The 26,953-nt window shown below is 41.4% G+C and overlaps 1 protein-coding gene across 1 annotated transcript in view; it reads right to left on the bottom strand.

Annotated features, from left to right (window-relative positions):
• ERO1A (endoplasmic reticulum oxidoreductase 1 alpha) overlaps positions 1–26,666 on the bottom strand; it is a 58,726-nt gene extending 32,060 nt beyond the window's left edge. Inside the window, exons 1-4 of the mRNA XM_005561264.4 lie at positions 26,505–26,666; positions 13,389–13,508; positions 11,615–11,698; positions 7,630–7,668 (exon numbers count right to left, since the gene is read on the bottom strand). Of these exons, the coding sequence (XP_005561321.3) occupies positions 7,630–7,668; positions 11,615–11,698; positions 13,389–13,508; positions 26,505–26,618 (357 nt within the window). The 5' untranslated portion in view covers positions 26,619–26,666. The remainder of the gene's footprint in view (positions 1–7,629; positions 7,669–11,614; positions 11,699–13,388; positions 13,509–26,504) is intronic.
• Positions 26,667–26,953: the final 287 nt, after the last annotated feature.

A 26,953-nucleotide genomic window follows, 5' to 3' on the forward strand; every position in this document is an offset into this window, starting at 1 on the left:
ACTCCAGCTCAAAAAAAAAAAAAACAAAATCCAACATTTTTTTTTTTTTTTTTTTTTTTTTTTTGTTGAGACAGAGTCTCGCTCTGCCGCCCAGGCTGGAGTGCAGTGGCCGGATCTTAGCTCACTGCAAGCTCCACCTCCCGGGTTCACGCCATTCTCCTGCCTCAGCCTCCCGAGTAGCTGGGACTATAGGCGCCCGCCACCTCGCCCGGCTAGTTTTTTGTATTTTTAAAGTAGAGACGGGGTTTCACCATGTCAGCCAGGATGGTCTCGATCTCCTGACCTCGTGATCCGCCCGTCTCGGCCTCCCAAAGTGCTGGGATTACAGGCTTGAGCCACCGCGCCCGGCCAAAATCCAACATTTTTAGGTTTCCAAAATATATTCTTTAACAATCATATTTCCTCTCAATGTCCAACTCACTTTACATATATATTCTACTAGGCCTGTACATGGCATAAGGTAAGCAAGTTGGTTTATGGGATTTCATAACACACCAGTTCATCATACAGGTGAAGGACAACACTGGGAGGCCACGAATTCAATCACTCAACAAACATTTATTGAGTGTCTATTTTGGCCTTATTGTTAGGACAACTATACAAACCACTTTCCAGACAAGGACACTAAAATAAATGAACCCTAAAATAACTAAAATGATATAGTTTTTTGAAATATTTATTTATTGAGTGACAACTTAGTTTCATTATATTGGTATAAACATGTAAGACAACATAAGACAGCTTGCTTCAAAAACTATCTTTAAAAATAAAATTATTTCATATATAATTAAGTATTAAAGGACAAAAGGATATATGTTCAACCTATAATCAAATGGCTCAGAAAATTATATATAATGTATAAAAATATATGACATATTATATAGTACACATAAAATATATATCACATATATAGTGTTAGATATTATATAGTATGTATATATACTTTTTTGTGTGTATATATACACACAAAAATGTGTACATATGCAAAAATACATGCATATATATACACAAAAATGTGTATTTTATATATATAATACACATATACAAATGTCCATTTATTTTATCATGCTTTTTGTGTGTCCATATATGCACACAATAAGTATGGTAAAACAAATGTGGCCAGGCATGGTGGCTCACACTTGTAATCCCAATACTTTCGGAGGCTGAAGTGGCAGGATTGCTTGAGTCCAAGAGTTCAAGAACGACCTAGACAACACAGCAAGACTTTATCTCAAATAAATATATGTGTGTGTGTGTGTGTGTGTGTGTGTGTGTGTATAGATATATATACACATATAAACATAAAACAAAAAATAAATGTGGTAAAATATAAAAATGTAGTGAATCTGCAGAGTGTACAAAATGTCTTTATATTAATGTTGCAACTTTTCTGTGAGTTGGCAATTATATCGAAATAAAAAGTTAAAAATACTGGCTGGGCGCAATGACTCACACCTGTAATCTCAGCACTTTGGGAGGCCGAGGCGGGTGGATCACAAGGTCAAGAGATCAAGACCATCCTGGCTAACATGGTGAAACCCCATCTCTACTAAAAATACAAAACAAAATTGGCTGGGCATGGTGGCATGCACCGGTAGTCCCAGCTACTCAGAAGGCTAAGGCAGGAGAATTGCTTGAACCCAGGAGGTGGAGGTTGGAGTGAGCCGAGATCACGCCACTGCACTCCAGCCTGGGCGACAGAGCAAGAGTCCATCTCAAAAAAAAAAAAAAAAAAAAAGATTAAAAATACCTACCAAAAACGAACAAAGTTTGTTTAAAAAATAACATATACCTAAGTATATTAAAACAAAAATTTTAAAATCTTACTATTGCAATTACCCAAATATTTAAAAATAAACTGAACAAAATAACCATTCTTAGTTGCTGCTTAATAATTTAATCAGCTTCTTAGTCACATCTGATACTATGTCATTAGCATTTTTCTGAAGAACATACTTTTTTCCAATATGTTATTACTTTTAATTTTTCATAAAATTGCCCATAATCAGGCTGGGCACGGTGGCTCATGCCTGTAATCCTGGCACTGTGGGAGGCCGTGGCAGGTGGATCACCTGAGGTCAGGAGTTTGAGACCAGGCTGGTCAACATGGTGAAACCTTGTCTCTACTAAAAATACAGAATTAGGCGTGGTGGCACGTGCCTGTAATCCCAGCTACTCTGGAGGCGGAGGCAGGAGAATCGCTTAGAACCTGGGAGGCGGAGGTTGCAGTGAGCCGACACTGTACTCCAGCCAGGGAGACAGAGCAAGACTGTCTCAAAAAAAAAAAAAAAACCTGCCCATAACCTTCTTCAAAGTTACATTTTATGATTGATCAATTTACAAACATTTTGTAAAGTTACATTTTATGGTTGATCAATTTGAAATTATCGATGCCTTCTACAGATAAAATTGTTTTCCTTCTCGGCAGATGTAATTTTTTGTGTGTGGTTTTTTGCTTTATTTTTTTGAAACAGGGTCTCATTCTGTCTTTCAAGCTGGAGTGCAGGGGCACAATTATGATTCACTGCAACCTCCAACCCCTGGGCTCAAGCAGTCCTCCTGTCTCAGCCTCCCAAGTAGCTAAGACTACAGGCACATGCCACCACACCTGGCTAATTTTTCATTTTTCTTAGAGACATGGTTGTGCTATGTTACCTAGCCTGGGGTCTCAAGCTCCTGGGATCAAGCAGTCCTCCTACCACAGCCTCCCAAAGTGAGATATAATTTCTTTTTTTTTTTTTTGAGACAGAGTCTCACTCTATTGCCCGGGCTGGAGTGCAGTGGCACAGTCTCAGCTCACTGCAACCTCCTCCTCCCAGGTTCAAGTGATTCTCCTGCCTCAGCCTCCCAAGCAGCTGGGATTACAGGCACCTGCCACCATGCCCAGCTAATTCTTTGTATTTTTAGTAGAGATGGGGTTTCACCATGCTAGTCAGGCTGGTCTCTAACTCCTGACCTCATAATCCACCCGCCTCAGCCTCCCAAAGTGCTGGGATTACAGGCGTGAGCCACCATGCCTGGCTGAGATATAATTTTTTAATTGAGAAAACAGTCTCAAAGTAAAATAAAAAAAAGAAAAAACATTCTCTCTTTAGGTAAATATGTGGAAGTATTTTAACCCAAATATTTTCACAAGTTCCATTCTTTTGCCCCTAAAGTACATTTCTTCAATAAATATTTTAAGACAAAACATCAAATAAGTTGTCTTTATTTTTTGATTATTTTTAAGTGTTTGGACAAATTTAAAGCGTGGGTGTGGTGGCTCATGCCGGAAATCCCAGCACCTTGGGAGGCCAAAGTGGAAAAGCTGCTTGAGGCCAGGAGTTAAAGACCAGCCTGGGAAACACGGCAAGACCCCATCACTACAAAACAAATTTTTAATTAGTTGGGCATGGTGGCATGTGCCTATAGTACCAGATACTCAGGAGGTTGAGGTGGCAGGATTGCTTGAGCCCAGGAGTTCCAGGTTACAGTGAACTATAATCTTACCACTGCATGCCAGCCTGGGCAACAGAGACAGACCCTGTCTCTGACCAAAAAACAAAACAAAACAAAATAAAAAAAGTTTGGTCAAACTTAGATACAATGAAATTGTAATCCTCAATTTCATTACATCTCAGGTCAGAATATAAACATATCCAATTCAAAGCAGAGTTCTATCAAGAGGATATTCTTGCCACTAATGGAGATACTCCCAAACACATTTATAACATTTCAGAACACAATTTCTGAATCATATTAAACACCATTTGGACTTTCCTCATTTAATGTGTTTGATTTCTCTCTAGTTTTTGTAGGAATAAATTTAAAGGCCTTTGTTTACAAGCTTTGTCATAATGATTTTTTTTTTCTTTGAGAAAGGGTCTCTCTCTGTCGCTCAGGCTGGAGTGCAATGGCATGACCATAGCTCACTCCAGCCTCAACCTCCCAGGTTCAAGTAATCTTCCCCTTTCAGTCTCCTGAGTAGCTAGGACTACAGGTGCATACCACCATGCATGGCTAATTTTCGAAATTTTTTCTAGATACAGGGTTTCACCATGTTGCCCAGGCTGGTCTTGAACTCCTGGTCTCAAGCAGTCTGTCTGCCTCGGCCTCCAAAAGTGCTGGGATTACAGGCATGAGCCACCACATCCAGCCACTTTGTCATAATTGCAATTTGTTAAACCTTAACAGCTAAACTTTGTTTCTTCTTTATGCATTCCATTCATTGATACTAATTTTTCACTGATTTAGAACAAATTGCAATAAAAACTTGGAGAGGTTCATTTATTAAAAACTGATCAATACTACTAAGAAGCTCTTGGGTTGTTTTACAAAGTAGTTCCTCGAAGCCTCAAAACATTTATAAAATCTGATTGATAACAGACAGCAAAATAAGTACTATCATACTGAAACCATACCAAAGTAAATTTTTTCAGCATCAGCTTAATCTCAAAAATTTCACAATCATAACTTAGTATGTATACAAATCACATACTAACTTTGACAATTACTCCTTTTTTTTTCTTTTTTTTTTTTTTCTGAGACAAGATCTGGTTCTGTCACCCAGGCTTAAGTGCAGTGGTACAATCTCAGCTCATTGCAACCTCTACCTCCAGGACTCAAGCAACCCTCCCACCGCAGCCTCCTGAGCAGCTAGGACCACAGCTGCGTGCCACACACTCAGCTTATCACCGCTCCTATCTTAACTGGCAAAATATCACAGCTTGTGTGGACACAATTATGAATTATTTGTATATTTTTATTATAAATGCATTTCTGTTTCATAGATTTCTTGATTTATTAAGGACATTGGTTTTTACCCAGAACATTGCTTTTATCAAAATTTATATGTGTACTACCACAAAATATTTTACCTTCAATTTTGAGCTTTAACTGAATTTATACTAGCATTCACAATAGTGATAATGTTTTCCTTCAACAGAATGAACTTCCAAAAGTTTTACTTTCAGTCCATTGATTAAATGAAATAAATCGAACAATTTTTTTTTCTCTGTCTCCCAAGCTGGTGTGCAGTGACGTAATCATAGGTCACTGTAACCTGGACATTTAGGTTCAGCTTCCTCCTGGTCTCAGCCTCCTGAGTAGCTAGGATTGTGGGCAGGCATCATCACACTTGGTTAATTTTTTTTTAGTTTTTATTTGTAGAGATGGGTCTCGTTATGTTACCCAGACTGGTCTTGAACTCCAGGCCTCATGCAATCCTCACATGGTGGCCTCCAAAAAGCACTGGTAAGCCACCATGTGCCCAGCCTCAAGCGATTTGTTAAATGAAATGAAACAGTTGATAATGACACCATTCAACTATGTGCAAAGTTCTTCTGCCACTGGAACCAAGTCAAAAGCTATGACTTCATTCTTTGACTCTGTGTGTGTATAAGAAAACATGGAATTAAAAATGGGCAAAATTAGTTTAGAATCTACGATGGAAAATGTTCAAAACAGTGGTTACCTCTGAAGAAGGAGTGTGGTTTGAATGGCATAGGTATGAGAAAACTTTGTAGAATAATGCTAACATTCTATATCTTAATAGAAGCCTAGGTTACACAGGTATATGCATTTGTCAACATTCAGCAAATGCACACTTAAGATTTGCATATTTCATTGTATGGTAATACTTTTATCAGGCCGGGTGCGGTGGCTCACGCCTGTAATCCCAGCACTTTGGGAGGCCGAGGCGGGCGGATCATGAGGTCAGGAGATCAAGACCATCCTGGCTAACACAGTGAAACCCCATCTCTACTAAAAATACAAAAAATTAGCCAGGCGTGGTGGCAGGCACCTGTAGTTCCAGCTACTTGGGAGGCTGAGACAGGAGAATGGCATGAACCTGGGAGGCGGAGCTTGCAGTGAGCCAAGATCGGGCCACTGCACTCCAGCCTGGGTGACAGAGTGAGACTCCGTCTCAAAAAAAAAAAAAATACTTTTATCAAAAGTACACATAAACAAATATTGGACTCTAGTTAATGATATACTTCTACTTATGTGGATCCATCTAGTTAATGACATATTTAGGAGGAGGTATACTGATGCCTGCAATTTACTTTGAAATGCATCCAAAAAATAAGATGTTCTAATGGATGGCTACAAGGATGGACAGATGAACAGATATGTGGTAAAGTGAGTTCATTACAATTGTGGAATCTAGGCCAGGCATGGTGGCTCATACCTGTAATCCCAGCATTCTGGGAGGCCAAGGTGGGCGGATCACCTGAGGTCAGGCGTTTGAGACCAACCTGGCCAACGTGGAGAAACCCCATCTCTACTAAAAACACAAAATTAGTCAGGCATGGTGGCGCATGCCTGTAATCCCAGCACTCGGGAGGCTGAGGCAGGGGAATCACTGAACCCGGGAGGCGGAGGTTGTGGTGAGCCGAGATCGCGCCACTGCACTGCAGACTGTGGGCAACAAGAGCGAAACTCCGTCTCAAAACAAAAAAAACAAAACAAAATCTGAATAAAGTACGGACTTTCAGATACATTTTTTTCCCTCTATTTTATCTTTGATACTTTCCATAATAAAATGTTAAACAGGCTGGACGCGGTGGCTCACACCTGTAATCCCAGCACTTTGGGAGGCCAAAGCGGGCAGATTACCTGAGGTCAGGAGTCCCAGACCAGCCTGGCCAACATGTTGAAATTCCATCTCTACTACAAATACAAAAATTAGCCAGGCATGGTGGTAGGTGTCTGTAGTTCCAGCTACTCTGGAGGATGAGACAGGAATCGCTTGAACCCAGGAGGCGGCGGTTGTAGTGAGCCGAGATCACGCCATTGCACTCCAGTCTGGGCAACAGAGTGAGACTCCATCTCAAAAAAATAAATAAAATAAAATACATAAAAAATAAAATGTTGGCCAGGCGCGGTGGCTCACACTTGTAATTCCAGCACTTTGGGAGGCCGAGGCGGGCGAATCACAAGGTCAGGAGATCAAGACCATCATGGCTAACACGGTGAAACCCCATCTCCATTAAAAATATAAAAAATTGGCCAGGCGCAGTGGCTCAAGCCCGTAATCCCAGCACTTTGGGAGGCCGAGACGGGCGGATCACAAGGTCAGGAGATCAAGACCATCCTGGCTAACATGGTGAAACCCCGTCTCTACTAAAAAATACAAAAAACTAGCTGGGCGAGGTGGCGGGCGCCTTTAGTCCCAGCTACTCGGGAGGCTGAGGCAGGAGAATGGTGTAAACCCGGGAGGCGGAGCTTGCAGTGAGCTGAGATCCGGCCACTGCACTCCAGCCTGGGCGACAGAGCGAGACTCCGTCTCAAAAAAATAAATAAATAAATAAATAATTAGCCAGGTGTGGTGGCGGGTGCCTGTAGTCCCAGCTACTCGGGAGGCTGAGGCAGGAGAATGGCGTGAACCTGGGAGGTAGAGCCTGCAGTGAGCTGAGATCACGCCACTGCACTCCATCCTGGGTAACAGCGCGAGACTATGTCTAAAATAAATAAATAAATAAAATAAAACGTTAACAAAAACAAACAAAAAGAATGAGAGCTATTCAGTATAAATACTTCTCAAAGGGTTTCACCGCCGGAAGCAGATAAATGGGATAGTATGTACAAGGCAGGTTTTTTAAGTTTTTCATTAAGATACTAGACACATCAATAGGTATACGTACATACCTTGTAGCTTGCAGATTTAATTCCATCAGGAACCTCATCCTGAAAAAGACAAAATATGTTTTTAGATGGCATTTATTCTATCTTTTTAAAACATATCTTAAATTTCTATGATTTATGAGAAAAATCCATAAAACCAATTATCGAAGTTGGATTTTTTAACAGAATAGTTAGGTAGTATTTATATGATTTCTTAAAAGTAAATAAAAATTCAAGAACAAATTATTCTATGGATTGCTGAGCATACACTATGTATATTACAGCAAGGAAATGTAAAAATAGTCATTTAGCTATTATTCCTTTTGATGTTCAAATTGTTCCATATTTGGCCACTAGGAGATCCACTGAGTGCTAACTTGATATTTATACCTGTGTTCTTTTGATATTACTCCAGTGGTCCTTAGTAGAAATTTGTTTTGTTTTGTTTTCTGTGATGGCCAGATATTCTGGGTTCTTGGAACCCAGGGGTTTGGGTCACAGAGACAGATCCCTCATGAACAGCATGGTGCCATCTATGAGGTAATGAATTAATCTATTAGCTGTATTATCTAGAAGTAGTAAGTTCTATTATCTAGAACTAATCTATTAGTTCACTTGATACCTGGCACCTCCCTGCTCTCTCTTGCTCTCTCTTGCCATGTGATATGACAGCTCCCTTTTTGCCTTCTGCCATGATTGTAAGCTTTAGGCCTCACCAGAAGCCAAGCAGATGCTGGCACCATGCTTCTTCCCACTGCAGAACTGGGAGCCAAATCTTTGGAAGATATTATCCATCTAAAAATATTCTTAGTTTGTAAATACAGATAATGTTAGCTTAGCAGAGAAGTGCCACGATTAGATCAGTTAGAATGCTAACTGGCAGTATTGTGGGGAGTGTGGAATAGAAGATGAGATGGGGAAGAGTCTGATAAAGTAACATAAATGTGTTAGTCCATTTTGCATTGCTATGAGGGAACACCTGAGACTGGGTAACTTATAAAGAAAAGAGTGTAACTTATAAATAAAAAAATAGTGAAACCTTGTCTCTACCAAAAGTACAAAAAATTAGTTGGGCATGGTGATGTGTGCCTGTAGTCCACCTGTAGTCCCAGGTATTTGGGAGGCTGAGGTGAAAGGATTGCTTAGGCCCAGGAGGCAGAGGGTACCGTGAGCCGAGATCACACCACTGCACTCCAGCCTGGGCAACAGAGCGAGACCCTGTCTCAAAAACAAGCAAAAAACACAAACAAACAAACAAAAAAGTATTGGCATGAAAGGCATTCTGCCTTTCAGTTCTTCCCAGCTCTGCAGAAGCTTAAAATAACCAGATCCTGACTCAATTTTTCAGTGCAAATTGGTAACTTTCACCTGATTCTTTTATAGCACTTCTATACATTCAAATCAAATAATAAATATATATTTAACATTTCTCAAATGCTAAAATTGGTTGTTTTCTCTAGGATTTACAATGAAATACATCTCATTCATCAATCTGTCAACTGATGGAATCAATAAGCTATTATTTTATGCTACAGTATTTTCAGCGTTTCTGCTCCCTCCAATCTTCTTTTCCAAATGGCATCTCCTAGTTCTACACCTCATCAATAATAATCTGAAATAACTGCTATCTCAAGATGAGATTTAACTTTGCAATAACTGTAAAATATTTATATTTTCTAATATTAATAAAAAGTTCATTTAATGAAGAAGTATAATTAAATGTCTTTATTAAGCATCTACCATATTTCAGGATTTTTACTAATTCATATAACTAGGATACTGGTAAATTTCCCCAACTAATTTTTTCTATTACTAAATTATAAACGTAAAACTTAGAATACAAAATGTTTACATTATTAATATCACTTTAATGATATGCTTATGCTTTGATAGTAACAAAGTATTTCATAAATTAATCCTTTAATTTTCAGTAAGTTGTGTCTATATGAGGATTAATGTAACAAAAAACATGCTTCTCATTCTCATGGTAAAATGCCCATAAATAGTATTTGACATTGGCCTTAATTCCACATGCTAGATAATAGTCTGGATAACAATATTTACATATGTAAAATTAAACCACCCAAAACCACAATACCACTTCACACCCACTAGGATAACTATTATCCAAAAGAACAGAAAGTAAAAGTATTGTCAATAATGTGAAGAAACTGGAACTCTTGTGCATTGCTGGTAGGAATGTAAAACGGTACAGCCACTGCTGAAGACAGCATGGCAGATCCTCAGAAAAAAAAAATGGAACTAACACATGATCCAGCAATTCCACTTCTAAGTATATACCCCAAAAAACTAAAGTAGGGACTCAAATAAATATTTGTGCATAGCAGCATTATTCACAATAGCAAAAAGGTAGAAATAACCCAAAAGTTCATCAACAGGTGAATGTATAAACAAAACATAGTATAGGCATACAGTGGAATATTATTCAGCCTGAAAAAGAAATCGAAGCTGGGCATGGTGGCTCATACCTGTAATCCCAGCATTTTGGGAGGCCGAGGCGGGCAGATCACCTGAGGTCACCAGTTCAAGACCAGCCTGACCAACGTGGACCAACATGGAGAAACCCCGTCTCTACTAAAAATACAAAATTAGCTGGGCATGGTGGCGCATGCCTATAATCCCAGCTACTCGGGAGGCTAAGGCAGGAGAATCACTTGAACCTGGGAGGCGGAGGTTGCGGTGAGCTGAGATCACACCACTGCACTCCAGCCTGGGCAACAAGAGCAAAAAAAAAAAGGAATCAAATTCTGATACATGCTACAAACATGTATCAGGCTAGAAACACTGTGCTAAGTGAAATAAACCATGCAAAAAAGGACAAATATTGTATGATTCCCCTAATGCGAAGTACTAGAATAGTCAAATTTGGAAAGAAAACCCAAATGGTGGTTGCCAGGGACTAGGAGGAGGGAGAAATTAAGACTTATTATTAGGAACAGTTTACAGTCTCAGTTTGGGAAGATGAAAAGTTCTAGACATAGATGGTGGCAATGGTTGCATAACAATGTGAACATACTTAATGCCACGGAACTGTACACATAAAAACTGTTAAAATGGACAACTTTCGAGACCAACATGGCCAACATGGTGAAACTCTGTCTCTACTAAAAATACAAAAAATTAGCTGGAGGTGGTGGTGCACACCTGTAATCCCAGCTACTTGGGAGGCTAGGGCAGGAGAATTGCTTGAACCCAGGAGACGGAGGTTGCAGTGACCTGAGATCGTGCCATTGCACTCCAGCCTGGGCGACAGGGTGAGACACCATCTCAAAAAAGAAAAGGTCTACTTTATTTTAAAAGTAAAATAAAAAGATGTACTTTTAAAGGGAATAAATTGTCATTCAAAAATATTTTTAAAACTCTATTTTCACAGTAGGATACTTCAAATGTTAAAGCTCTGAAAATTCCTAAGTAAAACCAGGTGTTTTGTCCACTCACACCCCAGGAAATCCAAGGCAAAAATACACCCAAAAAAAGGGGGGACAGAATTTTGTTTATACTTCAATTAATTTCATTTTATTATGCTACATACATAACTTGGTTCAGTAAAAGATGTAAGAGGAAAAACAAACATCAAGCCAAAAGAACTACTATCAATCTCCCTAATGAGTCAAAGGACTATATTAACCACAAAATGTTAATTCTATTATTATGAAGGCAGTGTAATTCAAAATTGGTTTTATAAGTTTGGGTTTTTAATGTATAAATATTGAATGTTATATTTAAACTAAGGACTGCACGATTATTTTAGTTATATTGGCCCCCTTTAAAAAGTTGTAATGGGCCGGGTACAGTGGCTCACACCTGTAATCCCAGCACTCTGGGAGGCTAAGGCAGATGGATTGTTTGAGCCCAGAAGTTCAAGACCAACCTGGGCAACCTCATCTCTATTTTTTCAAAAAAAAATCTTAAAATAAATAAATAAAACAAAAAGTTGTAATGGATGAAAAAACATGTAACAGTTTTTAAATGTATACATGGTTCTTACAGATTGACATGGTTTGACAGCACAGTCCCTTCTTCCACACTGGCTGATGTCATTCCAGAAAGGACATGGTCTCTTCAGGTTTACCTGTAAAATAGTAATAGGAAAAAAAATGATAAAAATCAGAATCCCAAAATTATAATTGCCAGTTACAAATTATGGTGCTATAACTTGGTCACATTATCAATTGCAAACATATTATTTCTTCCACCTTCTGTTGCCAGTTTCCAACAACTGCATAAATGTGAAGCTGGTATAAATTGGTAAACTTGGTTAGAAAGACACAGACTGGGCCAGGAGCGGTGGCTCATGGCTGTAATCCCAGCACTTTGGGAGGCCAAGGCGGGCAGATCACCTGAGGTCAGGAGGTCGAGACTAGCCTGGCCAATGAGGAAAAACCCCATCTCTACTAAAAATACAAAAATTAGTCGGGCATGGTGGCAGGTGCCTGTAATCCCAGCTACCTGGGAGGCTGAGGCAGGAGAATCGCTTTGAACCAGGAGGCGAAGGGTGCGGTGAGACGAGGTTGCACCACCACACTCCAGCCTAGACAACAAGAGTGAGACTTCATCTCAAAAAAAAAAGGACACAGATTGGGTTGGGCATGGTGGCTGACGCCTGTAATCCCAGCACGTTGGGAGGCCAAGGCAGATGGATCACCTGAGGTCAGGAGTTCAAGACCAGCCTGGCCAACATGGCAAAACCCCATCTCCACTAAAAATATAAAAATTAGCCGGGTGTGGTGGCAGGTGCCTGTAATCCCAGTTACTCAGGAGGCTGAGGTAGGAGAATTGCCTGAACCCGAGAGGTAGAAGTTGGCATGAGCAGAGATCACGCCACCGCACTCGAGCCTGGGCGACAAAGCAAGACTCGGTCTCAAAAAAAAAAGACACTGACCGCCATTAAATAGACCCTGAACAGAGGGCAACTAGGAACCAAAGTAGCTCGACTCACATTCTTTTCAAACAAGAACCAGTTAACAGATAGAGAATAGACAATTGTAAACTCTGACTACAACTAAATACTCCATTGGTCAGGTTTTCTAAACTCTTCTAGTAGATATCTCAAGATAAAACAGCACAAGTCATTTGTTAAAATAATATAGGTCAGGATAAAGTCATGATTCTACAAAAAATATTTAATTATTTTAATTAATTGAAACCAATCTGATGTTTTAGAAAATTATGATCTCACCATTTTGATAACAATATATAATAATTTCTGTCCTAACTTAAATTTAACCAACTAGGTTCTAACTCAATTGTGTAAAATTCAGTTACTAAAATTATCCAATGGATGGTTTCAGAATCACATGGTTCACTCTTATGAACTGAATTTTCTTTTTTTTTTTTTTTTTTTTTTGAGACGGAGTCTCGCTCTGTCGCCCAGGCTGGAGTGCAGTGGCCGGATCTCAGCTCACTGCAAGCTCCGCCTCCCGGGTTCCCGCCATTCTCCTGCCTCAGCCTCCCGAGTAGCTGGGACTACAGGCGCCCGCCACCTCACCCGGCTAGTTTTTTGTATTTTTAGTAGAGACGGGGTTTCACCGTGTTAACCAGGATGGTCTCGATCTCCTGACCTCGTGATCCGCCCGTCTCGGCCTCCCAAAGTGCTGGGATTACAGGCTTGCGCCACCGCGCCCGGCCATGAACTGAATTTTCTTAACAAAGCCTATATCAATTTTAATTAACAACTACAATGTTGAAGCTCAGTAATTCTTAAGAAAATGTAATTATCCATTTAAAGCATTCATATATAAAAAAATTAAAATTAAAAATACCTTGTAATATCTAAAGTAGTCACTTTCGAGAAGTTTTTGTAGTCTTGGGAAAAGCCTGTAGTTATTAAATCTATCAATAGTTTCAACGTCACAGGTACAATCATCCAAGTAACCACTAACCTGTTACAAAGAAAATGAAATATTAAATTGAAATGTCCTAAATGCAACAGGGTTCTTTTTCCTCACGTGGTTATTAGGAAACAGCCCCCTATACAACCAATCCTTATCCTCCCTCCTCCCACATAGTTTCTTGAGATGGGGTATGACAATAATCTAGTAATACTGCTGCTCTTGCTATATACTGAGGAATGGATTGGATACTTCTGTAAGGTGTGCAGAGCTCATCTCACACACACACACACACACACACACAGAGTTGGTCCCCTGGCAACCATTTATTTTGTAACTCTGCCCTCCAGGCCATAGTTGACCTGACCAAGGGTAGGCAACTAACTCAAACCAGGTCATAGTCCCCCTCCAGGATCCTAGAATTGAGAATAACAGGGAAAGATGTCTCCCTGTGGCAAGACCAGTAAACAAATACTCCATCATGTGAACTGAGGAGCACATGAGCCAGATGGCAGAGAGGAGAAAAGTTTTAAAAGATACACAAAGCTTGATCGTGCTTGGAATTCTTGGGGGAAAAAAAAGATACACAAAGAAGCAGAAGTAGGAGATAGAGAGAAAGTACATGCTACTTGGATATCTGAGGGATTTCCAGCTCCCACTTTCACTTCTTTTCTGAGGCACAGCTGCATTCCCATCCTTAGCTTTCAGTAAAGATCTAACAACCCTCATAATAGGCTGTAACAATTTCTTAAAGGTTTGGAATGGTGCTTAGAAACTACTTATCATTAGTAACAATGAAACAGCAAACTGACCTCAAAGTCAGTCTGCTCTTCAAATTTTTAAAGCTAATGTCTCAACGATATGTACTAAATCAAGCTATTAAATGCGCATATCCTAGGATACAATGGTAATGATAATAAATATTATCAGTTATGAAACTAGAATTCTTTTTTTCTTTTTTTCACCAGTGTTACTTGCCAAATTAAACTAAAATTCTTAGGTGTTTATTTGAGCTAGAAAAACATCTGACAGAATTAAAGATTGCTTTAAGAAACAAATACGATTCCAAAAATAAAAACAAACCTAGAAAAAAAATGTTACATATAGCATGCTCCAGAAAAGAGATATTTATCATACTCTGGTCTAGATATTTGCATTTTAATCTACTTTGGATTATATTTTAGGAGGATCTATTGCCTAGAAATAAATAATTTAAAAATCTACTGACAAGGAAGCAAATCAATAATACTCTATTGAAATACTGAATTAAGATTCAGTATTTTAGAATACTGTAAAATCCTAAACTTTAATTTGAGAATATCACAAAAGAGTAATGGAAATTTTTCACCTAAAAGAAATAAGAATACTTTGGATGACAACAGCAATATTCAAGAGGAACTTTTTACTGCTTTTCCTATTCTTACTTGTTTTGGACTAATTCAGTTTCTAGAAATCTGATCTACATATTTTGTCATGTAATAACTATTTTCATTCCATATGCAAATTTGTCCTTGTTTCCTACTAAAAATTCTCTGAATACACAAGAATCTCAGAGTCCTAATTTTGGATACCAACAACACAAAGTACTTTTAACCTAAATGATTTGATTTTTCAAACTTTCTTTTGAACTTTAAGAGCAGAACTTCTAGGGACAAAAAAACAGCTGTTTCTCCTCTTTGATACGAATTATTATACAAAGAATGACAGACACAGAGACTGCAAAGGCCAAAGGGACATATGCAAAGTAGAGACATTAAGTTACAAAAAGAAATACATGAAAAACTTGAGAGCAAGTTTCAAGACATCCATTCTTCCCCCAGAGGAATTCATTTTTAAGGTAAAAAAAATCTTCAAGACTCAACTCAGTATCACCTTTTTCAGCAAGCTGTCCTTCCAGTACTCCTTACCACCCGCTGGGTTACATGCCTCTTCCAGCTGCTCCCAGGTCACTCCATACACTATTATCTAAGTATTACTGTACCTCAGCAGTGAATTTATCTATTTGGCTCCTGCCCACTAGAGTATAAAATCCTTGAGTGAAAAATCATATACTTCCAGAAAGCACACAGTAGATGCTCAATAATTATTTGTGGCCTGTAATCCCAGCACTCTGGGAGGCTGAGGCGGGAGGATCACTTGAGGTCAGGAGTTGGAGACCAGCCTGACCAACATGGTGAAGCGTCATCTCTACCAGAAATATAAAAATTAGCCAGGCATGGTGGCCCATGCCTGTAGTCCCAGCTACTTGGGCGCCTGAGGCAGGAGAATCACTTGAACCCAAAACGCAGAGGTTGCAGTGAGCCAAGATTGCACCACTGCACTCCACTGCACTCCACTGCACTCCAGCCTTGGCAACAAAGTGAGATCCTGTCACAAATAAATTATTATTATTAATTATTATTATTATTATTTGTGGAAGACGTGGGTGAATACATGAATGTTGTCCATTGGCACTCATCACTGGGGACCAGCACCATACTGTCTCATTAAACATATCTAGAACCATGTCACCTATGGTATGCTCAGTGCCCCAGAGTACACAAGCACAGGGGCAGAAACACACATAGCAAGTAAAGCAAGCAGCAAAGGTAAACACCTTTTGTGTCCATCATTCTTCCTATCTCTATCCTCATTACAAAGGAAGCTCTAAGAAGCCCCAAACCAGAAAGAAATGCAAAAATCCTCCAGAGCAGAGGTGGCATATAGCCAAGAGACCTCAAAGGGAAAGGAGGCAGGATAAATGGTAGATTTTAAAATGTTCTTGGCCGGGCGCAGTGGCTCACGCCCGTAATCCCTGCTTTGGGAGGCCGAGGTGGGCGGATCACGAGGTCAAGAGATCGAGACCATCCTGGCCAACACGGTAAAACCCCGTCTCTACTAAAAAAAATACAAAAAATTAGCCTGGCGTGGTGGTGGGCGCCTGTAGTTCCAGCTACTCGGGAGGCTGAGGCAGGAGAATGGCGTGAACCGGGGAGGCAAAGCTTGCAGTGAGCCGAGATGGTGCCACTGCACTCCAGCCTGGGCGACAGAGCGAGACTCTGTCTCAAAAAAAAAAAAAAAAATTAGCTGGGCATGGTGGCGCATGCCTGTAGTCCCAGCTACTCAGGAGGCTGAGGCCAGAGAACCGCTTGAACCTGGGAGGCAGAGGTTGCAGAGAACCAAGATCACACCACTGCACTCCAGCCTGGGCGACAGAGCTAGACTCGGTCTCAAAAAAAGAAAAAATGTTCTGCCCCTTCTGAAATATGGAGTACAACCACAGGTGGCAGGGCAGCTAAGGGAGTATAATAAGGGTGGCAGGAGTTTCAATGGATGAAGACAGTTCAGTAAAGAAAAGACAGGAAGATTCTCGGAAATCCATGCCATCTGACAGCTCAGATAAGCCTGCCAACCTGATCCCTGGGAGAGAGTCTGGCAAAGATGGTGGCAGGATCAGTTCTAGAAACCAGAGAACAAAGCATAGTTACTAGAATAGAATCTCAGTCAGGCAGTGGCTCACGCCTGTAATCAGCACTTTGGGAGGCTGAGATTCGTAGGTCTCTTGAGCCCGGGAATTCCAGACCAGCCTGGGCAACACGGTAAAACCCTGTCTTGGCCAGGCACAGTGGCTCACGCTTGTAATCCCAGCACTTTGGGAAGCCGAGGAGGGCGGATCACAAGGTCAGGAGATTGAGACCATCATAGCTAACACAGTAAAACCCCGTCTCTACTAAAAATACAAAAAATTAGCCGGGCGTGGCGGCGGGCACCTGTGGTCCCAGCTACTGGGGAGGCAGAGGCAGGAGAACGGCGTGAACCCGGGAGGCGGAGCTTACAGTGAGCCGAGATCACGCCACCAGCGGGGCGACAGAGCGAGACTCTGTCTCAAAAACAAAACAAAACAAAACAAAACAAAAAAACCCTGTCTCAACCAAAACTACAAAAACAAAAACAAAAACAAAAAAAACTTAGCCAGGCATGGTGGCATACGCCTGCAGTCCCAGCTGCTTAGGAGGCTGAGGTGGGAGGATGGCTTGAGCCTGGGAAGTCGAAGCTGTGATGAACTGAGATTGCGCCACTGCACTCCAACCTGGGCAATGGGAGTAAGACCCTGTCTCAAAAAAACAAAAACAAAAAAAGAGTAGAGCTTCAGGAAAGGGCTAAGGTAAAATACAGTTAATAGACACAGAACAGGATCCTGGAAACAAAGCAAAATCCTATTACCTCAACTAAGACCAAAGACAGGTGCCAACTTGGAACAGGGAGGACTGGATGTTGTTTCAGGAAGTGCTAAGGCTGCCTAAATAACTACTAAATGGAACAAAGGTAAGGTGGAAAATAACTACTACACTATATCCCAAGGTGAAACAGAACTCTAACCTACCATAGGAATCTAAATTTTTTTTAAAAGCTAATGTGTTTCAAAGGTTAGTATCCTAACGTTTGAGGTTCACTGCTCTAAGCTTCAAGTAATGACAGCTTTTGGTAGAGGGCCAATCTAATAAGCAGAGATAAGAAGGCCCCAGTTGAGGGACGATAAATAGGAGGACCAAGGTAGGCCTGACACCTTAACATGGACCACTTCAAAATTCTAGCCTTTGGTCAGGCATGGTGGATCACACCTGTAATTCCAGCACTTTGCGAGGCGAAGGCCAGAGGGTTGCTTGAGTCCGGGAGTTTGAGACCAGCCTGGGCAACACAGTGAGGCCTTATCTCTACAAAAAAATAAAATAACTAGCCAGGCATTGTGGTGCACGTCTGTAGTCTCAGCCACTTAGGAGGCTAAGGTGGGAGAATCGCTTGAGCCAGGGAGGTCGAGGCTGCAGTGAGCCATAATCATGCCAATGTACTCCAGCCTGAATGACAGGGCAAGACCTTGCCTTAAAAAAAAAAAGTCCTAGTCTTTTTAAGAGTTAGAGAGCCTTGGAAGGCTTTCTATTACAACCGCCCAAGCAAAACGGAAAATGCCTCTATTAATATCCCTCAAGGAACAGGCAGTGTGTAATAATAGTGTGTACATTCTAACATCAGACCTCCTTAGGTTTGAATCCCATCTCTTCCAGTCATTAGTTTTTCACTTATTTAACCTCTCTAGGCCTTGGTTTCTCGTATTAATAGAAAATAGTGGCCGGGCGCAGTGGCTCATGCCTGTAATCCCAGCACTTTAGGAGGCTGAGGCAGGCGGATTACCTGAGGTCGGGAGTTCCAGGCCAGCCTGACTAACATGGAGAAACCCCATCTCTACTGAAAATACAAAAATTAACAGGGTGTGGTGGCATGTGCCTGTAATCCCAGCTACTCGGGAGGCTGAGGCAGGAGAATCACTTGAACCCAGGAGGCAGAGGTTGTGGTAAGCCGAGATTGCGCCATTACACTCCAGCCTGGGCAACAAGAGCGAAACTCCATCTCAAAAAAAAAAAGGAAAAGAAAAGAAAACAGTAATAGTTTTCATCTCAAATATGTGATACCAAGGTAAATAGTACAAAGTAAACTGTTATTACCCTACTTCTGCTTAAATGCTTCCAATGAAAGGGAAGCATGTATTACTTCCCAAAGTAGCACATGGCATTTTCATCATGAATAAGAAAAATACAGCCAAATTTGCAGCTAAAATTTCCCAAAAATTTGACATCTGTAGCCCCAATGGAACAAAGAACTAGATAACCAACAGTTAGCTATGGAAGGAGCCTCAATTACTTTGTCTGTTGACTCTCTCTGATTTGACCAAATGCAAAAGGCAGGATAAAGGAAAATTACCACATACTGCTTGTTCACTATTCTCATGTTACAGGTATCCTTTAATTTGCAATGAAAGACAAAACAACACTTTCTAAAGTTTTCCTGTTTATCAATATATTCTAGTCTTATCATACATTATTTTATTTTTTCACTCAAAGCGCTGTAAGAATCTATTCCTCATATACTTTTTTTTTTTGAGACGGAGTTTTGTTCTTGTCACCCAGGCTGCAGTGCAATGGTGCGATCTCAGCTCACTGCAACCTCTGCCTCCCAGGTTCAACAGACTCTCCTGCCTCAGGCGCCCACCACCACGCCCGGCTAATTTTGTATTTTAGCAGACACAGGGTTTCACCATGTTGGTCAGGCTGGTCTCAAACTCCTGACCTCAGGTAATCCACCCGCATAGGCCTCCCAAAGTGCTGGAATTACAGGCGTGAGCCACGGCGCCCAGCCCTCATATACATTTTTTGTGAAATATCCTTTAAACGTGCTCAAAGTGTGAATTAGGAAAGAGAAAAAAATAAAAGGTATCCAAATAAAAAATAAGTAAAATTGTCTCTTTTTGCAGATGACATGATCTTACGTATAGAAAATCCTAAAGACGGCCGGGCGCGGTGGCTCAAGCCTGTAATCCCAGCACTTTGGGAGGCCGAGACGGGCGGATCACGAGGTCAGGAGATCGAGACCATCCTGGCTAACACGGTGAAACCCCGTCTCTACTAAAAAATACAAAAAACTAGCCGGGTGAGGTGGCGGGCGCCTGTAGTCCCAGCTACTCGGGAGGCTGAGGCAGGAGAATGGCGTAAACCTGGGAGGCGGAGCTTGCAGTGAGCTGAGATCCGGCCACTGCACCCCAGCCTGGGCGGCAGAGCAAGACTCCATCTCAAAAAAAAAAAAAAGAAAGAAAGAAAATCCTAAAGACTCCACCAGAAAACCATTAGAACTAATAAATTCAGTAAAATTGCAAGAAACAAAATCAACATACGAAAATCATTTGTGTTTCTATACACTAACAATGAACTATCCAAAAAAAATTAAGAAAACAATTCTATTTACAATAGAATGAAAAAGAATAAAATACTTAGGAATAAATTTAACAAGGAGAGGAACGATCACTATGCTGAAAACTATAAAGCAGTGATAAAAAAAAAACCTGAAGATTACACAAATAAATGGAAAGATATCCCATGTTCATAAATTGAGAGAATTAATACTGTTAAAATATCCATACCACCCAAAGTGTTCTACAGATTCAATGCAATTTCTATCAAAACTCCAATGGCATTTTTCACAAAAATAGAAAAAAAAATTGTAAAATTTGGATGGAACTGCAAAAAATCTCAAGTAGCTACAGCAATTTTGCAAGAAGAACAAACCTGGAAGCAGCATACTTCGTAATTTCAAATTATATTACAAAGCTACAGTCATCACAACAGTGTTGTATCAGCATAGAAACACATACATAGACCAATGGAAAACAATAGAAAGCCCAGAAATAAACCCACACATATGTGGCCAACTAATCTTTGACCAAGACCATACAATGGGAAAGGACAGTCTCATCAATAAATGGTGGTGGGAAAACTGGATATCCATGTGCAAAAAAATGAAATTGGATCTTTATCTTATAATATACACAAAAATCAACTCAAAGCTGATTAAAGACTTCAATGTTAGACCTGAAACACCAAGACCCCTAGAAAAAAACATAGGAGGAAAGCTCCATGACATTAGTCTTGGCAATGATTTTTTATGTGACACCAAAAAGACCAGCAACAAAAGCAAAAACAAGTAAGTGGGACTACATGCAACTAAAATGTTTCTATGCAACAAAGAAACAAGCAACAAAATGAAAAGGCAACCTACAGAATGGGAGAAAATATTTGCAGACCATCTGTCTGACAAGATGTTAATAACCAAAATATAAAAGGAACTCACACAACTCAACAACAAAAAAACAAATAACCCAATTAAAAAATGGGCAAGGGCCAGGCACGGTGGCTCATGCCTATAATCCCAGCACTTCGGGAGGCCAAGGAGGGCAGATCACCTGGGGTCAGGAGTTCAAAACCAGCCTGGCCAACAGGGCAAGGTGGCGGGTGCCTGTACTCCCAGCTACTTGGGAGGCTGAGGCAGGAAAATCACTTGAACCCAGGAGGCAGAGGTTGCAGTGAGCCAAGATCATTCCACTGCACCCCAGCCTGGGTGACAAAGTGAGACTCTGCCTCAAAAAAAAAAAAAAAAGGATAAGGACCTTATATATCAAACATTATGTGCTACACCTTAAATATATGCAATTTTTTTTTCCTGACACGCAGTTTTGCTCTTGTCATCCAGGCTGGAGAGTTAACGGCACGATCTCACCTCACCGCAACCTCTGCCTCCCAGATTCAAGCAATTCTCCTGCCTCAGCCTCCTGAGTAGCTGGGATTACAGGCATGTGCCACCACTCCTGGCTAATTTTGTATTTTTAGTAGAGACAGGGTTCCTTCATGTTGGTCAGGCTGGTCTTGAACCCCCCACCTCAGGTGATCTGTCTGTCTCAGCCTCCTAAAGTGCTGGAATTACAGGTGTGAGCCACCACACCCAGCCAACATATGCAATTTTTATGTGTCAATTATACCTCAATAAACGTGGAGAGAAATACATAAATAAATTGATGTGCTCAAAGTGTGCTTTATTTGGCAAAGAACTTCAGGCGTATTTATTGTTTTATGACCATAAAAAAATAACATGAAAAGTACTCATCTGTTGACACAAGTACACTGGGACAAGTCTGTCAATGGAAACAGGGAAATACCAAAGATTCCACACCAGGTAGTAGGCACCATTCTAAGGACCTAGAACGCTACAGGTCATTTTGGTTTTAAAGACTTAGTCTTGCTGAAACTTTAAATTGTCATCAAATGACTGGCAACCATCAGGAAAATATTTCTTCCACACAGTTTATTCAGAAAAGCCTGGAATGCAGCACACAATGAGAGTCAGTGGACACCTCTCCAGTGTAACCTGTTTCAAAGATCCCTCTGACTAAGTTTTAATCCTGGGCTTATTTCCACCCACCACTTAACATATTAGCAAGTGTCTCTCCCATGGCTCAGCCACTGGGGCTAACAACTAAAACCATTGTTTCAATTGACCTGACAAGACAATTGACAGGTTAAATCTGCTAAATGCACGCCAAGCTAAAAAATATCCATTTTTGGAGTATTTATTTTGAACTCTGAGCTACTCTCCCCTTTCATTAGCCTGACAGAGATTTATCGTGCTCCAATAAGCTATCTTGAGTGCTACTAGCACTAGCCATATTAAGATTGATAAAACATCGTGAGCAGGCCGGGTGCGGTGGCTCACGCCTGTAATCCCAGCACTTTGGGAGGCTGAGGCAGGTGGATCATGAGGTCAGGAGATCGAGACCATCCTGGCTGACACGGTGAAATCCCGTCTCTACCAAAAGTACAAAAAAATTAGCCAGGCGTGGTGGCTGGCGCCTGTAGTCCCAGCTACTTGAGAGGCTGAGGCAGGAGAATGGCGTGAACCCGGGAGGCGGAGCTTGCAGTGAGCCGAGATTGCACCACTGCACTCCAGCCTGAGCGACAGAGCGAGACTCCGTCTCAAAAAAAAAAAAAAAAAAAAACATCGTGAGCAAATCAGAGTTTACAAACATTGTGAGCCACCGTGCCTGGCCTAGGTTGTATACACAATTCTTACATGAGGTTACATATACAGATTCACAAGTCTAAGGCAATGAATCACTCATTTTGAGCAATTAACACTTAAGCACTATTATCAAAGGAACTTACAACATACAGTGAAAATAATTTTAGCAGGATTTGATGTCAACTAACAGGTGTATGTAGCAACTGACCAAATTCAAAGACTTCGTTGGAGCTATCAACCAATCTGAAAGATCAGTTCCAGAAAACATGCAAATGGCTTGCTACGCAGAATAATTTTTAAAATATACTCCTGCTGGCATAGTGCTTGCATCTTATAATTTCCCTAGGACTTGTTGAGCATCAATTATTTACCAGGCTCACTTCTTGGAAGTGTCACACTATTTTTTTTTAATTCATTTTTTGATCTCCCAAAAATTGTTCACAGTAGGTTTCAACATATGCTTGATGAATTTAATCTGATTACTTGTAGAGCTCTACACATTTTAATTCAATGACTTTCTAAGGCCACAGCTCTGGCTCAAATCAGAGGTGACATTCTGTGAACTGAACGCTACAATAAGCCAGGCACCATGCAACAGTGTGATGATGGATGGGGATGTGGTAATCCAAGGCAGATGTGGTAAGAGGGACAGGCAACAGGAAGAAAAGATAAAACTATTACCACAACAATCAACGGGACTGTGCAGCTCACTGGATATTGTAAACAGAACCAGAGAAGATTTTAACTTGTATTTCCAAATATTAGGTGAAAATTTAGTTTTTAATTTAGTTTCTAGCAATATTTCCTAACTTGTTTTTTTAAGTGCTTAGGATCTGTGCCTCCCACGAATCCCCAATGAACATTATTCACTAAACTATAGCTCTTCAGGGCAGGGATAATGCCATAATTATTTCTGTGTCCCAAACACTCTGGTCAATGTGCAGAGTGGTTACGTTTGTTGAATGAATGATTAGTACCATTTATCTCCCCTTTTCTTTCTTCATTGTTTTTTCTTTTCCCTCTCATGCTGTTTCTCTGTGTATGTCTGTCTATATGCTTACCTCTACTTTTCTCTGCATGTCTATTCATCAGTGCCACCTTTCCTTCCTTCTCCCCTCATCCTCATCCCTTCCATTACCAGCCCTATTGTTTCATTTATAGAATTGGAATCGATAGTCTCTGTTCTTAGTTAAGTAGGTCATTTTTTTTAAATTTTTTTCACTTAGGCTCCCTCAAATCATGAGATAAGTAGACCATTCTAAATTTCTAAATTTCTGTTAAAACTTTTTTTAAACTATATGATCCTCGGTTTACATTATTATTATTATTATTACTATTATTATTATTATTTTGAGGCAGGCTCTCACTCTGTCACACAGGCTAGAGCACAGTGGTGCAATCATGGCTCACCGCAGCCTCAAACACCATAGTCAGTGGGCTGGGAAAGGCAGACCCACCCTTAATCCAGTAGGCACAATCTAATCAGCTGCCAGCACAGCTAGAATATAAGCAGGCAGAAAAATGTGAAAGAGAGACTGGCCTAGCCTCCCAGCCTACATCTTTCTCCTATGCTGGATGCTTCCTGCCCTCAAATATCAAACTCCAAGTTCTTCAGTTTTTGAATTCAGACTGGCTCTCCTTGCTCCCCGGCCTGTAGACAGCCTATTGTGGGACCTTGTGATTGTGTGAATTAATACTTAATAAACTCCCCTTTATCCCTTTATATATATATATGTGTGTGTGTGTGTATATATATGTGTGTATATATATGTGTGAATATATATATGTGTGTGTATATATGTGTGTGTGTGTGTGTATATATATATTTCACTAGTTCTATCTCTCTAGAGAACTCAGACTAATACAGACCAGGTCTCCAGGCTGGTCTCGAACTCCTGGGCTCAAGCCATCCTCCTACCTCAGCATCCCAAGTATCTGAGACCACAGGCGCACACCATCACACCCAGCTTTTTTCTTTTTTAAATTTTTTTGTAGAGACATGGGTTTTACTATGTTGCCCATGCTGGTCTTGAACTCCTGGACTCAAGAGATCCTTCCACCTCGGCCTCCCAAAGTGCTGGAATCACAGGCTGGAGTGACCACACCCAGCCCAATTTACTATTTTTCAGGGTTGAGTCTGAAAAGAAACACATTTAGCCACCCTCGTTCTAAAAGAAAAAGGGGCTTAACAGAAGTTTATGTTAGGGAAGTATTTGAATCTGAGGGTATTGTGAAAGAGGAAAAGTTTAATCACTAGTTAGAAGAAAAAGAAAATAAATGTAAAGAATTTAAAGTTCTCCAATTTTAAGCAGAACTCCAAAAAGGTTACTAAGGGAAAACAAAAGTAAAAGTTGAAGAGTTCAACATGTACTTTTATTCCACTATCCAAATCTCCAGAATGTAGTTGAAAATGTTACATTGAACATCTTCTTTCCCTAACGAATATTTTAAAGTCACTTATTTCTATCTTTTTTTAAAATGTTTAATCTCGGTGTTGCATTGTATTTCTAATCAGAAGAAAAATGACCCTTTTTCCTTTTAAGTACTTGATTGTGTGTCGTTGGCAATCATTGAAGGTAAAGGACTTTTCAATGTCTTAGTTGTAAAGTAGCAATTTTCTTTCAACTTCCCGTAGTTTCCTAGATAACACTAACCAACTCCCAAATCACTCAGCAAAACAACAAAATCCAAGAATGTAAAGCAGTGGAAGAGAAACCTTTCATAATATTTAAACGTATCTTTCCTTCTACATGGTATCATGCCCCTAAACACATGTTATTTCCGGTAATAAATTACTAGCAAAATCCGTTTAGAAATAATATGGATGCCTACCCCTTAGTTTTGTATAAAACGTAATTTTTATCAACAGAGTCAACCAAAAGGTGGCTTTGACAAGAGTAATCACATTGAAATACCAGATATGGAGGATAATGGAAACCTGTAAGTTTTTCTGAATTTTTTGCTCAAGGAACAACATCTCTTACAGAAGGAAATGATCATAATCCGCTTGTAATCAAACTTGTGCACTGAAGAATAAGGACCATCCTCCCAATTCATACCAGCTTAATGGGTGTCACGATAAGAGAATCTCATTACATTCGAGAAAAAGAGCACACAGGACCAGAAAACAGAGGGCAACTGCGGTCCCAAAGACATTAGTTAGTCGGGCTTAGACATAGAAAAACCACACGCAGCCATTCTTCCGCCTAACATCGAGATCTGAGAGGAGCCCACAAACGTCTTAGCCAGAAAGGCTGGCGAAATGCACGCAGCACTGGCACTGGGTACACAAGTTCCCGGTCAAGAGAGAAGTGAGAAAGATCTAGGCTCTGTGAAAATAGCAAATACTGGCAGTGCGTTGTACACTGTGCACACTCTCCCTGGGCAGAGAAGACCAACAAAGATGCATAAACCCACTCAACCGCGTGCACCTAACCCCTCTCCTGGGCCGAAGCACCGGAGGGCGCGCCGACGTCCAGGCTGCCGTGGAGGCCCGGTTCACGCCAAGCCAGATTCAGTCCCGGCCACCGGGCAGCAGCACAGGAGTCTCATTCCCGGCGGGACGAGATGCAAGGACGCATCCCCAGCCGCTCACCTGCCAGGGCGTGCGGGACAGAGCGCGCCGCGGAGGGCGCCGGGACCCACAGCACCAACCGGCACATCGCTCACCTGGCAGAAGCACCTCTGTGCCGCTGTCTCCGGGGGCTGCTGCTCTCCGTGGCCCGAGCTGAGCAGCCACACGGCTCCCAGGAGGCCAATCAGGAATCCCCAACCGCGGTCCATTGCCGCTCCGGCAGCTCGTCGCTCCACGCCCGGGAGTCCAGTCCGCACGCTCGGTCGCGGCCCGTGCGCCCTCAGATGAAGCCCGCGCGGGCCGGCCCCGGCGGCGCCCCACCTCGGGGCCGCCTCCCAGGCCCGCCTCGGCCCTCCCGCCTCTCAGCGGTTGCCACCTAGCGACCCAGCCTGCGGACGTGCCGCGGCGCCCGCGCCAGCAGCCCGGGGCACGGCGGTTCCTTCCCGGCGCGTGAGGCTGACGCACCGACCAGCTTCCCGGCTCGGCCCCGCCCGGCCCGGCCCGCGCCCGCACCCGCGCCCGCCCCCGGCTCTGTGACGCCCCC

This window comes from Macaca fascicularis, chromosome 7 (assembly GCF_037993035.2).
Source record: "Macaca fascicularis isolate 582-1 chromosome 7, T2T-MFA8v1.1".
Classification (NCBI taxonomy): domain Eukaryota; kingdom Metazoa; phylum Chordata; class Mammalia; order Primates; family Cercopithecidae; genus Macaca; species Macaca fascicularis.